This window comes from Palaemon carinicauda, chromosome 1, assembly GCF_036898095.1.
Source record: "Palaemon carinicauda isolate YSFRI2023 chromosome 1, ASM3689809v2, whole genome shotgun sequence".
Taxonomy (NCBI): domain Eukaryota; kingdom Metazoa; phylum Arthropoda; class Malacostraca; order Decapoda; family Palaemonidae; genus Palaemon; species Palaemon carinicauda.
Window position 1 is genome coordinate 68,607,191 of NC_090725.1, and position 17,500 is coordinate 68,624,690.

Genomic DNA, 17,500 nt, shown 5'->3' on the forward strand with positions numbered 1-17,500 from the left:
GGGCTGTGGCACCCTAGCAGTACCAGCTGAACTCGGCTGAGTCCCTGGTTAGGCTGGAGGAACGTAGAGAGTAGAGGTCCCCTTTTTGTTTTTGTTTCTTGTTGATGTCGGCTACCCCCCAAAATTGGGGGAAGTGCCTTTGGTATATGGATGGATTTACTAGGATTTGTGTTCTGTGAATGTTTACATTAAATTTAAGTATTTTCAAATTAAGATCCTTTAATTATTATTCTTAGTAAAGTACCATATTTTTTGTTCTTTCAACAGTATTCCAATGATATTATGACTTCGACACTTGTGGCGGACAGACAGAAAGTCAAACAAAATGATTAAAAACTGTATTTTTATTTTTTCATATGTTATTTTTGACAAAGGTGTAAATTCAAAACTGACAACTCGAAACAACGCAAGTCTAGGTATACCTGTATCTATATCATCATTATCTCCTTGAGCTTTTAATTCAATGCTTTTCCATTCATCATTTTTAACTTTGCTCTTCATAGTCCTCAGCCATATAGGTCTGGGTCTTCCAATTCTTCTAGTGCCTTGTGGAGCCCCGCTGAACTTTTGGTGAACTAATTTCTCTTGGGGAGTGCAAAAAGCATGCCCAAACCATTTCCGTCTACCCCTCATCATGATCTCTTCCACATATGGCACTCGAGTAATCTCTTATAGTTTCATTTCTAATCTTCTGCTATTTAACTCCCAATATTCTTCTGGGCTTTGTAATCAAATTTACTAAATCATTGTCATACCTTGACATATTGATAAAATATGACTTAGGCAATTGCCGAATCATGACTTATCATAATAAATCTACAGAAACTACGACTTTTTCAGTTCGAAAGTTGATGACTACTGTGACTCATCATAATAAATCTACAGAAACTACGACTTTTTCAGTTCGAAAGTTGATGACTACTGTACCTGTATATATATACATTATATATATATATATATATATATATATATATATATATATATATATATATATATATATATATATACAGTGAACCCTCGTTTATCACGGTAGATAGGTTCCAGACGCGGGCGCGATAGGTGAAAATCCGCGAAGTAGTGACAGCATATTTACCTATTTATTTAACATGTATATTCGGACTTTTAAAACCTTCCCTTGTACGTAGTACTGTTAACAAACCACCCTTTAATGTACAGAACACTTAATGCATGTACTACAGCACCCTAAACTAAAACAGGCACAAATATTAAAGGCGATTTTATATCCTGTGTTTCCTAAACACCTAAAAAGCACGATAAAAAATGGCAACCAATGTTTTGTTTACGTTCATCTCTGATCATAATGAAGAAACAAACTCATTTAGTGTACACATATATGTACGTATAGGTTAGTTTTTGCATCGATTATATTGATTATACAGTACTGTATGTTGATTTTTTTATTACCAATGTTTTAGTTTACGTATTTTTCTTAGGACTTCCAAATGAAATCTTTTTCTTTATGACGCCGCCTGAAACGACGGCGTGTACGCTCAGTAAACAACCACGCTCAGAACAAACAAGGCATTTAACGCGCATGATGATAGTGATAAATAATGATACAGTACATACAGTATTTACAGTAAAAGCATTTACAAAATATGTTACCTTACAAATATAAATTATACAGTACTTGTACGTAGCAAAGCAGGAAAACAATTTGAGAGAGAGAGAGAGAGAGAGAGAGAGAGAGAGAGAGAGAGAGATTGTTTTACGTACGTAAATGTAAATTTTAAACAAAAAAAATATGATAGGTTACAACATGTAGACTTTTAAAACCTTCCCTTTAACTTAATGCATACAGTACGTACATTACTAAACTATAAAACAGGTTAAAGTAAAAAATAAAGATTGTTACTGTACTCACCACGAAAGAAGTTCAAGAAAAACTTGAATGACGATGGCGATGAATTTGCTGCACAGTAGAAATGATGATGATGAAGCTGATGATGTGTTCTACTGTGCAGTCAATGATAGTATTTTACGTCTCTTCAGACGGAGGTGTCTTTTCCTGGGACACCTCTTCAACTTCTTCAATTTCTTCCGAAGGCGTACTAGCAGGAGGAACTGGCTCTTTTTTGCGAGGCTGAAAAAACATTGTGATCGGAAGTTGTTGCCGCTGCTTCTTTTTTCGATCCAAGAGCATCCTGTAGGGAGTCGTGATGTCATCAACCTTGTTGCAGAATTGCATCGAGCGAACCATATCCTCGTCCCACTCTTGCAACATTTCTTTCGCCTCCTTCATATGGTTGCAGAACTTGGCAAGCCGTTCTAATGTTAAGCCCGTTTCTTCGACATTTTCTTGGGTCTCTTCCTGGGTACCCTCACTCTCTTCCTCACTTGCCGATTTCGTCAGGTCTTCGAGGTCTGCGTCAGTTAGGGGCTGGGAATGGCAGTCCAACAACTCGTCGACGTCTTCAGTCGTCATGTCGCCAAACCCGTCACCCCCAATTATGGCAGCCAACTGCACAGATTTCCGTATTGCAGAGTGTTGGATTTCCGACGGAGTAAATCCCTTGTCGTCGTAAACAATATCGGGCCACAGCTTCTTCCAGCTCGCATTTACGGTTGCAGGTTTCATCTCTTGAAGTGCCTTTTGAATATTCTGCAGGCACGTGGCTATGGTGTACTGCCGCCAGTACGCCTTCAAGTTGAAGTCTTCATCCTCGTCATCTTGGGCAGCATCCACACACGCAACGAGGTCCGCCAAGGTATTCTTCGTGTAGAGGGCCTTGAACGCCCTGATAACCCCCTGGTCCATTGGTTGAATTAATGACGTGGTGTTGGGTGGCAGGAACTCAACCTGAACGCCCTCACGCGACAGGTCAGTTGCGTGTCCACCAGCGTTATCCATAAGGAGAAGGATCTTGAATGGCAAGCCCTTCTCTAAGAGATATTCATGGACTTGCGGGATGAAACACTGGTGGAACCAGTTGGAGGTCAGCATCTTCGTAATCCATGCTTTTTGATTATGCATCCAGTACACGGGAAGGAGATTCTTATTTTTGTTTTTCAAAGCGCGAGGATTTTTCGACTTATAAATAAGCCCCGGCTTTAACAAAAATCCAGCAGCATTGCCACACATCACGAGGGTAACGCGATCCTTGAATGCCTTAAAGCCAGAGGCTTTGGCTTCCTCTTTGAACAGGAAAGTTCGCGACGGCATTCTCTTCCAAAACAAGCCGGTTTCATCCATATTAAAGACTTGTTCCGGCTTGTATCCACCTTCAGCGATAATGTTCTTGAAAGTCTGGTTCACGTAAGTTTCAGCAGCGGCAGTGTCAGCGGAAGCAGACTCCCCATGCAGGGAAACGCTTTTCAGGGCGAAGCGTTTCTGAAACTTCGCGAACCATCCTTTGCTTGCGGAAAAACGTTTCTGAGGCTGGGAATCAGTGGATGTCCCTGGTTGAGGATCATCTGCATCATCATCATCTTCAGCATGGTTGCCGTCGTCGTCTTTAGGTTCCTTTGCAGCAAAATTCTCATATAAGCTCAAAGCCTTTGTTTGGATGGTGTTCGTATCCAACGCTATGTTCTTCTTCCGGCAGTCGGCAATCCACACAGCTAAAGCACCTTCCATGCGTACGATCGTTTTATTACGCGTTGTAACGACTCGCTTCGCTGATCTGCTAAAGGTGATTGCAGCAGTCTTTCTAATGTTCGCCTCGTCCTTCTTGATGTAGCGAACGGTGGATTCGTTGATGCCAAAATGGCGGCCGGCGGCCGCGTAACTTCTACCATCTTTTAACATGTCGAGAAGCGTAACCTTCTCAGCTATCGTCATCATTCTTCGGTGGCGTTTAGGCTCACTACCAGCCTTACTAGAAGCAGAACGCTTGGGAGGCATTGTAACAGAAAGTTCAACAAAAAGTTCAACTTAAAACAGTCGCACACAGCACAGATTGAACTTCACAAAGTTAAGAACGTCTACTCAGCAATACGCGGAAAGAGAAAGTGAACGATGCAGCCCCGCGAGAACTTTGATGCTGCGGGTAGAAGATGCGGGCAAAACACCAATCACAGGCTAGATAACAAAACTTGAGTTTTGATTCGTCATCTATCAGCGCTTGAACCAATCACAACCCGTCTTAGTACTATGGCGCGTTGGTTACTCATAGAAGATGCCCCCGCGCATACTGAACGTACGTAGATTAAGTACAATACAGTACCGTAATAATAATAAATAATGATAATAATACTGTACAGTAATAATAATAATAATAATGATTAATAATAATAACAATAATAATTTTATTAACAACAACAACAATAATAATAATAATAACAATAATAATAAAAATTTACGTACGTACGCTATTTTACGCCTCTCTCTCTCTCTCTCTCTCTCTCTCTCTCTCTCTCTCTCTCTCTCTCTCTCTCTCTCGTACGCTTACAGTATTCGAAATGTGATTTTTGCAACAAAGAATATTATTGGATGCAGTACTGTACTACGTACGTATACATACAAAAGATTCATGGAAAAGAAGCACATCCATTACAGTACACACCATTCTAATATGGTATGACTGCATCTGATTTGCGTTTCATGTTCGATTTAATTTTACTACGTACTGAATTATCGTATGATCACATTCTCTTTTCGTGTTTTATTTCTTTCTGTGCTGAATTATATATCATATGTAATGCAATGAACAATCAGTAAGAGCAGATATTACTAATTACAGTATTAATGGAATTACAGGTAACAAAATATCGTATTTGGTTATCTTCAGATTTCGCGGTATTTTCGAATTTTCCGGAAAATCCGCGATATGTATATATATATGGGTTATGGGAAAACCCCGCGAAGTGGTGAATCCGCGATTGTCGAACCGCGAAGTAGCGAGGGTTCACTGTATATATATATATATATATATATATATATATATATATATATATATATATATATATATATATATATATACATACATACATATATATTTATCAGACCTCGATTATCGCTACAGTTAGGTGACAGAGACAGCTGCGATAAGGAAAAATTCACAAATGAATGTCACACTTGGGTGGGCTAGCTCCTAACCTAAAAAGTCACTGCCCCTTGCCACAAGTGGGTGCTCGAACTGATCATTAGCACAGTAAATACTGCCTAATAGTTTTAGTTTGGTTTCTACAACTGTTTAATATCAAATGTACAGTGTACAGAACATTTGTCCACATGTACACTATGTACTGAACACAGTAAGGTTACAGTTACAGTTTCCCCTATCTCGGGGAAATCAGCATCCAGGGTCCTCTGCACAGGTGACCTCAACCATTGCAGGTAAACTTTGTGTAACTGAGTATTTGTATCAATACTGCTGCGTCCCCATACCTGGTGAGGTGGTATTGGGAATGTCTTGGTAAACTCAGTTGGTTCTTATGAACTTGGAATAACTTTTACCTTGACAGTCACATTGCAAAAATCTCAAAAACACAGTTTGTGTAGGCTGCAGATCATGCATAGCAAGGTTTAGCGAGGTGTTAGGGTTTCCTTATTTTTTGTACTATCCTACATAAAAAAAGGAATCCCCGGTTAAAGTCAGATTGTCAAGGACATCCACCCTCTTAATGGGTGAGTCAACCCCTTTAAATGTGTGTGTTTGTATTACAGTCACAGAACAAATGACAAATTTGGAAGCTATTTGTATTTTTTCCTAATGATACAAACCTGTAGCTATTTATACAGATTTGCTCGCTAACCCAGTTCCCCTTTGAAGTGTTACCTCCAAGTGAAGCAGTCACAGGTGTCTAAGTGAGAGGGATAAATAACTAACCCCCCCTCCCCCACTAACTAGCAGGATGGGCAGTTAACCCTCACTAAATTTTCATAGTTCGTTCCTTCAGCTTCTCCATAGGTAATACCCCTATAAATAGCTACAGGTTTGCGTTGTTAGGAAAAAATATAAATTACTTCCAAATTTGTCATCCTGAGGGGCCACCATTTAAATATACTTTTCCACGAAAAGGACCGTGAGGCAAGCACACTCTTCACAAGTTGTTTGAACACTGCTTAATAATTGGTAACAAATCTAGGGAAAACATTTTAATGTGCAGTAATATGTAAACAATCTGGAGAATGTCTGAAATAAACTGTGACGATAGAGAAAATGCAATGTGAACATCAGGTGAGTTTAGAAATAAGAAATTTCAATATTATGAATGTTTTTTGTTCCCAAACTGTACTGATAGATTTTTTTTACATTAAATTTTAGGAAAACTACTTACTCAGTTGAGGAATTGGTAGCACAGCTCCTAACATATGCGAGAGAAATAGCCGCAGACCATACTGATCAGAAGATTAAAGATTGTGTACTGACTGTTCCACCATTTTTCAATCAAGCTGAAAGGAGAGCTATTCTATCTGCTGCTGAATTAGCTGGCCTTAAGGTTGGTGTTACAGTATATTGATTTTGCACCAAATTTTTATAAGATTTTACATTTCTCCCTTACATAATGAAAAGTATAGGCTTCAAGAAAATCGATTAATAGCCAGGCTATAGTTGCCATGTAATACCTTGAAGTTGTCTATGGAAGGCGTGTACAGTAGTTAGCTCAATCTACTTTTTATTTTGTTGGGAAAGTTTTAATAAGAAAATTTAACTTTGGCTATCATTCATGAAGGGTAACATGGTCCAACCTGAGCTTTGCTTTGATAGATTGACTAGAAGCTGAGGAAATTTTTTGGAAGTTATAAATCATATGTAAAAGTCAGCAGGGTATCTCCAAACATGGTTTTTTAATTGGCATTCAGTATAAATTAAAGGAAGGGAGAATTTTCTGTTCCGCTTCTTATTCAAGAATTGACTTAATTTTTATCAGTTTTGCCAGGTGTTTAGAACAACACGAGCTCTGATTGGTTATTCTATGTTGATTTATTTAGAATTTTATCACTTCTAAGCTTTAATTTATTGTATCATCATATGGAAAATAAGATTGTTCTTTATGAACCAGTCAGGGAGGGTTAAACTGAACTAGTTACAGATTAGGAAATTAATGATAGTTAGCACAGTGGGTGAGAAAAATAGTTTCATAATATGTATCTTCCTGCTGTTGACAGATGACAGTTATTTCTTTAAAGTATGAATACAAAATATTTAGATGAGTTGATTCCTCATGAGCAGTCCACTCCTGTGTTCCTCACAATTACGTTATTGACTATCGTTTATTCACCACTTTTGTATGCTAGAATATAATGTTACTACGTGAATACTAATAATTGTCTTTTATTAGTAGTAAGACTTCAGCGAATCTGGCTTAGCCATTTAAACTTTCACCCCTTTGAGGATCTGATGATGCACTTGGTGTATTGTCTGTTCATGTAGCATTATTGAAAATTTGTTTTTCAGTTTTCTAATGCAATTTTAAGTTTGTCTTTATTCCTTTGTTATCTGTGGTACAAAATGTCCACATAATTAGGTTGAGACATGTCATTGCTCACAGTAAAAAAAAAGTTTCCATGTCATGACCCTGACATTGATTGTGTCTTTGCCGAGATCAGGAGAGAGTTACTGAAGCTCTGGCTCTTGTGGCAGAAGTAACAACAATGATGGAGAAGAATGAGCTCTTAACTTTATCGAATCAGTTCTTCAGGCTTCTACAGTCACCTTTTCCTGGTGGAAAAGTCGACTGGGTGATGGAGACCATACATAGACCTCTCTCCTCTGAAAAAGTTTTCAACAAAGCTCGTTCAAAATAAACCTCAAGGATGAGAATTTTAAAATATCTGATCCATCCTTCAAGCAGAAAAGGCCTCTGCTTCACCTGCAGGGTCTTCGTAAATAAGTTCAAGGCCGCCTTCCCCCCTTTTATTATTGAAGGATTACTGTATATTGTACTGTAAATGAAAACTTTGAAAAAAATATGAAATATATTAAGATCACTAACAAGCTGAAAATAGATCAGTTCTATTAAATTATAAAATGAGACATATCAATCTGTTCTACAGAAAATAAGTTACAAGATGCTTCACCTTCTGAAGTTCCACTGACTCAACTGCTAGATTAGGAAGATTATTCCACAATCTGGTCACAGTTGGAATAAACTTCTAGAATATGTTGTAGTATTGTGCCTTAGGGAGCAGAAAGCAAGACATTATTAACCTAATACTTACTGATACATACAGAATGGTACAATTTGGGAAGATGAATATAGACAAAAAATTACAGTTGGCCCTTCTAGTTTGCAGGGGTTAGGTGATAAAGATACCAGTAATACTTGGTGCCCTAGGGTGGGTCAACTCATAACCCACTGAAACACAGACCATTTCCCTACAACCGGCCGACTAACATTAGGTAGCCCACTGTACTGCACTATATTGTTTTCGCATGGTTTCTATCTCGGTATTGGAATTCATATTTTCATATGTAGTTTTATACTGTATTAGTATTGTACTAGTATATGAACACACTTGAGTAATTGTACATGGTAAGATGACTCATAAGACAAGTTATTGCCACACCACACTATTTATGTAACAACAGAATGCTGTTATTCCTATCTAACAACATTCCCTAATACTGTAGTGTATATTGTTGTAGTATATATACAGTGCTACCATTAACTTACAGCTTATTTAGCTAAGGTGAGACGACATATCACTCGTAAGGGATCGCTCTTGCCAAGGTCGACTCATAACTCTACCAACTCGTCACCTAACATATAGGCTCTATTCAGGATGGTACTAATCTTGTATACCATGCAGTAGAGGGCTGTTAATACAAGTACTATTCTGTAATTTATATTTATCCTTATATATAAATACTAAAATTAAAAGTGACTGACGCCGCTAATTATCTCCGTATGAAGTTATATACAGTACCATCTTGTGATGCATGATGCCAATCCTTAAGGCTTAGTCAACTGGTTGTATTCATTGAACGTGAAGTGTACGTGTAGGTACATGTACAGTATAACTATACAATCCTTATACTAATACTGTACAATTAACATGTGTGAAAAAATACAGTACTGTAATGAATTTCTTACTTTTAGAAATATAAATACAGTACTGTATGTGTACAGTGCTACTAGTATACAGTATATTTATAGTGTGTATATAAGTCGTAACAGTATTTACAAAAAAGAAAGCTTAAATATTATGACAACTTATTGCAAAATATTCCGCAAAGACTTCCTGTTGATAGGTGGATGAGGATAAGCTGTGTAGTTACAAATACAGATATACCTCGGTTTACGTCTTTTCGAGTCAAGTCGGTTTCGAATTTACATTGGTTGTAAAAAATAATACATGGAAAGATAATAATCCAGTCTCGTGTCATTTTGTTTGACTTAACGTCTGTCTGCCACAAGTATTGAAGTCTTAACCCTTTTACCCCCAAAGGACGTACTGGTACGTTTCACAAAACTCATCCCTTTACCCCCATGGATGTACTGGTACATCCTTGCAAAAAACTGCTATTTAAATTTTTTTTTTTTTTTTGCATAATTTTGATAATTTTTTGAGAAACTTCAGGCATTTTTCAAGAGAATGAAACCAACCTGACCTCTCTATGACAAAAATTAAGGCTGTTAGAGCAATTTAAAAAAATATACTGCAAAATTTGCTTGAAAAAAAATAACCCCTGGGGGTTGAGGGTTGGAAATTTCCAAATAGCCTGCAGGTAAAAGGGTTATATCACTGGAATAGTGTTAAAATCACATAAATCGTGTAACTTTACAATAACTAAGAATTAAAGTTTATAAAAACACATCAAAATGCTTGCATTTATAGTAAACTTTCACATGATTAATATAAGTCCTAGCGAACAGAATATGATAACATCTGACAGGGATTTTATATCAGTTAGCAGTTTTTTAAGAGCTTAATCCCTTCGCTATGAGGCTGCAGATCCTCTATTCAAGCTATATACGAGATTTGTTCTTTGTATATACTTACTCACTTACTCTATAATAAGCTACATTGTAGTAGTTTGTGGACTGTGGCAAGATGTAGCACCCAAACTGCCCAGTGTCCAAATGCCGACCATTCTCCAATGTTCACTTCACGAAAAGGTAAAACGGTGGAATGCCCAAAAATCTAGGTAACAGGTCAAGAGAACTAAGCACTGGGCACCACCCCTGGGCAAGGGGACCCAGCTAGAACTGTAGTTGCATAATATTATTCAGAGGTAAGCCAATTTCAGGTTATGTAAGTACTAAAAATTAGAGGAAACAAAATAAAAATGGGGGAAAAAAACATTGGTACCAAGAAAAAAAAGGACTAAATTAGTGGCTGAGAAGAGGACACTTATGATGTACTGGAAAAAAAAATAGTTTACAAAAATATAAGAAATATTTATTTTGAGAGAAAAAAATTGTAAGGAGAAGGTACTGGTCTCCAAAAACCAGCAGCAGTGACCTAGATACAGTATATCCAGGCCGAGCCTCTTAGGATTCAATCTAGAGAATGATATACCGTAAATATAAAAGTATAAATAGTATACATATTTTGGGTAAATTCATATGTAATTTGAATGATTGCTTCAATCAAGATCAAAAGGATTATAAAACATGGTTGCACATTGGATCTGACTCTACATTCTCACCTCTACACCAGAAAGACAAAAAAAAAATTGTAGTAGAAAAACAATCCTTAGTGATACACAGTATTTCATGGTTATTCTACCCCCATGGAAATGGATAAGAGAAGAGACCAATTATAATCATATTTTGAGGCCCTTCCTCTTGATTGCAAAGTCACACACACAAGAAATAAGATATAACATATATAAGTTCTTTTTCAGAATAAAGCCCTATCTGGTTTGTGATGCAAATTTTCTAATTTTTAACATCAAGACAGATCCTTTCTGTTTAATGTAGATATTATCCAGAGTAAGTTCCAGGTTCGTGACAAAAAAAAACTTAAATCTTAAAGGAAAACCCCACAACACTGGTTCATTATCTACATGAACAGTCAGTCGGGTTTGGACATTGACATTGCTTTAAATTTGGCTGTCGCTGAAAACTTTTCAATGTCACTTTATGTTCACTTGTTTCTGGGGACAAATATGTGAAACACTATCCATGGAAACTCTGTGTCAGTATATGAAAAAAAAAACAATTACATTATGATGGGACAACATTTGTCAGTGATAAGAATTATCATACAATAAAACACACAGTTAAAGTTGTTCTGACTTTGGCATAATTCTCAGTCGCCACTCTCACTATCACTGTATAATTTTTCACTGAAATACTTATGAGTCTCTAGATTGCTCCTTTTCCAAGGATTTTATGGTTTTTCCTGGATAAACATGGAGATTAATAAACACAACTATTCAGTCTTGTTTCTTCTGTATTGTCTAGTTTCATTTGCTCTTAATCCTAATTACATAACAGTGTACGGGAAGAAATTATAACCATAAAACAGGTTCTGAGTAACTTTTCTATTGACAACTTCATCTAGCTTATAATCCCTTCTGGGTGCAGGGCACCGTCACTATAATAAAAAGAATTCTTTTAGGAATGGACTGGAGATCAAATAAACAGTATATAAAATTTATGAAATACAATAAGGCATTATGCAAATACGGTTCAACTTAACTACTGATAATAAATAATAAATCTAGAATTAATTTGTATTTTTCCTAACTATTTCTCCACAGCATTTCCATGTTTGTTTTACTGCTGATCACAGAATAAATTTTCAAAGTTTGCTTTATTCTCCATTATATTTTACTCTAAACAACTGAAATGTTTTACCATTCAGTGTGAAGTGACTATAGAATATTTTTGAAGGTTGTTTTATGTGTAAAAAAAAATATATTCATTGAAGTGACTATGTTATTCCTGTTATAATTCCACGATAAATAGCCTTCGAGAGATCTAAAACTACTCATTAGTAATAATGAATTTTGCGTTTTACAGAAATGTAACAAAAATATCTAGTGATTCCTTTGACACAGGAAGTATTCTAGGATTTATAATTATAAGGTATGGTAAAACAGCAATTGTGTGTAAAAAACTTTATATATTTATGAAGCGACTTATTCCATAATAATTCCACAATAAGTAGCCATCGAAAGATATAAAACTACTCGACAGTGATGATGGACTCTATGTTATACAGAATTATAATGAAAATATCCATTTGTTTTCTTTGACACAAGAAGTATTTTAATGGATGATCTATAAAGTATATGGTATATACCATAAACAAATATGATGAAAAAACGAGGAAAAGATACACATTTCTTAGAGAGAGTGATTGATTGCTATAGATTGATTAATTTACCGTATTTCCCAGAAAAATGCCCCCAAAAATCACCCTGTGTCCTAACATAAGAAAAAGTTATATAAGGAATTTGACAACTCTCAAACACCCAACTAATGACATACAAGCACTCACACTCACCAGACATAAAATATAGACCTACAATTAGCATTCATATGTAATAAATAAATATATTTTTAAATTTCACTTCGTTTAATGAAGTATTGTAGCAAGTTATTTGTTTCACTTCGTTTAATGAAGTATTATAGCAAGTTATTTGTTTATTTTGGTGATCAGCTGATGACTTGCCAACCCCTTTTTACAAACAAACATTCCAACTAGTGGTCTCCTAGCAGAGGATTCTGTGCCATATTAGTTGTTTATGCAGTATTTATCTATTTTCTCATATTTTGTTAATGGTTTGTGATAAAGCAATATTTTGATAAGTTTGTTGCCTAGGTTCCAAAATAGTACAGACAGTTGTTGAATTCGACCTTGGTAAAAATATCTCACTGTTAGTTGAGTGCAGTGTTACCAAGTTTTGCTTATGTATTTATATAGATAAGGCTACCGTTATTCATATAAATAAACTGTATTGAAAGTAAAAAAACAAGTATTTACCTGTCACCAGAAATGACCCTTTTTGGCAGGTGTCTAATTAGGTTGGATCTCCGCCCACTAAACACCTGACCACAGCCCAGGTAGCTGGTTTGGGAGTGTCATTGTTCTGTAAGCCTCTATATGTATGTTCGTACGTTTACTTTCCCTATAAAATGTAAAGAAATCGCTCTCAATAAATCAGTCCTCTGAAGAAGTATCACGAAACTAGTCTGGACTTAATCGTATATTTCGTATTCTCATTTTCCCTGTGGTTCTTCTGCATCTGAGCATCACGTTTTTCTGTGATTTTTACACATATATATATATTATATATATATATGTGTGTGTGTATATATATATATATATATATATATATATATATATATATATATATATAAATTTATATATGTATATAAATTATATATATACGAGGTATGTTCAATAAGTAATGAGAAATTGTCAGGAGAGACAGTAAGTATAATTTGATCAAACTGCTATTTCATGGTGAAATACACATACATATAGTCTATAAAATGACTAACTGGCAACTTCCTCTCGTTCTAAGTTTGAGTGCAGCGATATATGTGGTGGAACCTGTCTGGTCCGGTTTGCCGATCTGTGAACACTTGACAAGATGCAGGGAAACGAGGAGCAATTTTACGCCTTCAAATTTTGTGTTAAACTTAAGAAAACCAAACAAGAAGCTTATGGAATGGTAAAGGAGGCCTATGGGGATGAACAGATGAGCCAAGCAAGATTCTATCGGTGGTTTAACAGATTTTCAGAAGGAAATGAACAGGTTGAGGATGAACCCAGATCTGGAGCACTGAACAGTGCACGCAAGGAGGAAAACATTAACGAAGTGCGAAGGTTAGTGATGCAAGACCGTCGAATAACTGTGAGGATGATATCTGAAGCTGTTGGTATTAGTATTGGCACAGTGGAGACAGTTCTGACCGAAGATCTGAATCTCCACAAAGTCTGTGCCAAGTTAGTGCCAAAGATCCTCTCCGACGACCAGAAGCAGTTTCGTGTGGAATGTTACACTGACATTCTCGAAATGATAGAGGCTGATTCAGGTTTCCTGAATAAAGGTACTGACTTGCGACGAGAGTTGGGTTTCACATACGACCGTGAGAGCAAAGGTCAGAGTGCCCAGTGGAAGCACCCGACCTCCACCAGGCCCAAGAAGGCAAAGATGAGCAGGTTACAAGAGAAGGCCATGGTCATTCCTTTCTTTGACTCCCAGGGCTTCATTCACGTTGAATGGGTTCCTCAGGGTCAAACCGTCAATAAGGAATATTACCTTACTGTTCTGAAAAGGTTCAGGGTGAAAATTAGGAAGAGGCGGCAACAGCAGTAGGGGAGTGGTCAGTGGTTGTTCCACCAGGACAATGCCCCATGCCACAAGTCAATGCTAGTGACCACCTGGATGGCTGACGGGAATGAAAGTGGTACAACACCCACCCTACAATCCTGACCTAGCCCATGCGACTTCTTCCTGTTCCCACGCATGAAAGACAGCCTCAGGGGAATCAGATTCCACTCGACAAAGGAGCTGAAAGAGGCATCGGAAAGTTACCTGAAGGGACTACTGAAGAAGGACTTTGTGGAGGTCTTCCAGCATTGGGAGAGACGCATGCTGAAGTGTGTAGATGCGAGAGGCCATTGTTTTTAAGGAGACAAAGTTTTGTAAGCTTATGAAAATAAATATTGCCTCTCCTGACATTTTTTCATTACTTATTGAACATACCTTGTATATATAAATATATATATGTGTATATATATATATATATATATATATATATATATAGATATACATATATATATATAAATATATAGATATACATATATATATATATATATATATATATATATATATTTATATATATATAATATATATATATATATATATATGTTATATATATATATTATATATATATATATATATATATATATATATATATATATATATATATATTTATATACTGTATATATACTGTTTATGGATATACAGAAGAGGAGATATTGCAATGTTTTAATTGCTTTAAATTTGGGCATCCTTCCAAAGTTTGCAAGAATGATAAAATTTGTAATACTTGCTCCAATTTTTGCCATGGAGAATGTACAGTTGAGGCAAGGTGCTTGGAATGAAACTCTAATCATAAATCTAATGAAAGGAGCTGCCAGTTATATAAGTTAGAAGCTGCCCTCAATATATCAATTTTTGAAAATTTAAGGGTAGGGCATGCCAAGAGATTATTAAATAGATCTCCTACCTATGCAAAGACATTGAAAACAGGAGGAAAAGTTCCTTGGGAATCATCTAACCCATCTACTACTGTAGGTAGTTCTCAAAAAAGATATTCATCTCCTGATAAAGTGCTGCATAATAGGACAAGAATATCTCCTCCTAAAGATTGACCATTGTATATCAACAAAAAGACATTGTCCACCACTATCCTACCTTTATCCCCCATTACAAAGGATAGTACAGTACTAGCCTTTCCCAGGCCATGTCCTTGCCTGATTAAATGGAGATTCCACTTGAAACAAAGTTATTAGGTGCACCTGTAGTGGGGAAGGTACCAAAACCTGGTAGCTCACAACCTATTTAATCGCAAAAGAGAGAGATCTCCATCTCTCACCCCCTTCCATAAGAAATATTAGTTATGACATCAAATAAATATGATGTTTTGTCTGATGATGTTTCTGATCAACCAGAAGACAATTTTAATAAGTCAGAAATTTAAGTTGAGGTCCACCATCCCCCTCAACAATTAGATCAAAAGGACAAAAAGAAAATCACAAACACAAAACCCAGTTTATCAAGACCCTCTGTAATAAAACCACCGGGAAATAGTATTAGATCAAAAATTGCTAATGGGAAGACTTCATCCAAAAAATAAAGCATAGTTTTTTCCTCCATTTTGACATGGAATGGTCAGGGTTTAAGGGCCAAATATAAAAAAAACTTAAGCTCTTAATTCACGAGCATTCCCCCATAATTGTATGTTTACAGGAGAGCAAGCTTGATGCTAATACCCCTTGTCCTCGCGAATATATTAGCTATAGGACATCATATGATCACCGAGTAGGGAGCCATGGCGGAAGTCTCATATACGTTTGTCGAGATGTTTCTCAAAAATCTTTGTCTATCCATACACCTCTGCAGGCAGTGGTTGTACAGATTGATACAGGGAGAAAATATACAATTTACTCTCTATACTGGCCTCCAAATGATATATCGTATGATAATTCAGTAGAGGTGATTCAACATTTCCCTCAACCTTTTCTTTTACTTGGAGATTTGAATGGTAGACATTCTTTGTGCTGTGATATTTTAGCAAACACCAGGGGCAATATTATATCATCAATCATGGAAAACGAAGATGTTGGACTGTTAATACAGGAGAGCCCAGACACTTCCATGTTCAGACAGGTACCTTGTTATGCATTGACCTGTTAATTGCAGGCTCTAACTGCCTTCTTGATTTCGAATGGAGGACATTAGATGATTGGCATACTAGTGATCATGCACCAATCATTATAAACACCAACAATGGTCCACCTTCACTAATATCGCCACGATGGAATCTTGACAAAGTGAACTGGGTTAAATTTTGTGAGCTAAGTTAAATCGAGGGGAGTGGAGAACAGTTTGAAAGTATTGATGTTGCCATAGACCTACTGAATGGAATTCTCCATATAGCTGGAGTCAATTCGATTCCCAGAACCACAGGATTATTTAAACGATGACCTGTCCCGTGGTGGTCTTCAGAATTAACTGTCTTGCACAGAGCCACTAGAAAATCTCTTAACTAGATTGCGTACATGCCATACTGAGGAAAATTTGATAACCTACAAAAAGTGTAGAGCAGAGTTTTGTTGTGCCATGAAAGAAGCTAGTGCCAATCTTGGGTATCTTTTGTTTCCTCAGTCAACAGTAGAACACCACTATCTTCTGTATGGAGGAAAATAAAAAAGATTGCCGGCAAATTTACCCCAAACCCACCACCAGTGTTGAAGGTGAACGGTCAGTATGTGACTGAAGCAAATGATGTTAGCAATGCCCTGGCTGATAATTTTTCAAATGTATTATTTAAGTGTGTAGCAGTTCCTGGTCACCAGTATAGGAGCATTGAAGAGAAGAAAGTTTTAAATTTTGCAACAGGAAAGGAAGTGTCTTATAATTCTCCTTTTACTTTAAGGGAATTTGATTCTGCACTTGTTACTTGTAACGATATAGCCCCTGGACCTGATGGAATTCCATATGCAATGATTAAACATGTACATTTTAATACAAAGTTATTTATTTTAAGCATTATTGATAGTATATGGCATGATCATAGTTATCCAAGTGTTTGGGAAATATCCATTATTTTAGCCTTTTTAAAACCTGGTAAGGACAAGTTTTTAGCAGCAAACTATCGACCTATTGCATTGACATGTTGTTTATGTAAAATCATGAAGATGGTCAATGCAAGACTGACGTGGTACCTGGAAAAGAAGGGTATTTTATCACCTATTCAGTGTCGATTCAGAAAAATGCACTCGGCGACTGATGTGTTGATACCACTTGAGTCCTCTATTTGTGAAGCCTTAGCTTTCAAACAGCACCATGTGACAGTTTTTTTTTTTTTTTACACACACCTTGAGAAGGCATCTGAT

At 36.4% G+C, this 17,500-nt stretch overlaps 2 protein-coding genes across 4 annotated transcripts in view; one reads left to right on the forward strand and one right to left on the reverse strand.

The window, feature by feature from the left end:
* The window catches only part of LOC137648750 (retinol dehydrogenase 13-like), a 1,058,070-nt gene that overhangs the window by 354,834 nt on the left and 685,736 nt on the right, over positions 1–17,500 (reverse strand). The gene's annotated exons all lie outside the window — the stretch shown is intronic.
* The window catches only part of LOC137645714 (hypoxia up-regulated protein 1-like), a 173,233-nt gene that overhangs the window by 71,910 nt on the left and 83,823 nt on the right, over positions 1–17,500 (forward strand). Inside the window, exons 3-4 of the mRNA XM_068378596.1 lie at positions 5,175–5,299; positions 6,231–6,405. Of these exons, the coding sequence (XP_068234697.1) occupies positions 5,175–5,299; positions 6,231–6,405 (300 nt within the window). The remainder of the gene's footprint in view (positions 1–5,174; positions 5,300–6,230; positions 6,406–17,500) is intronic.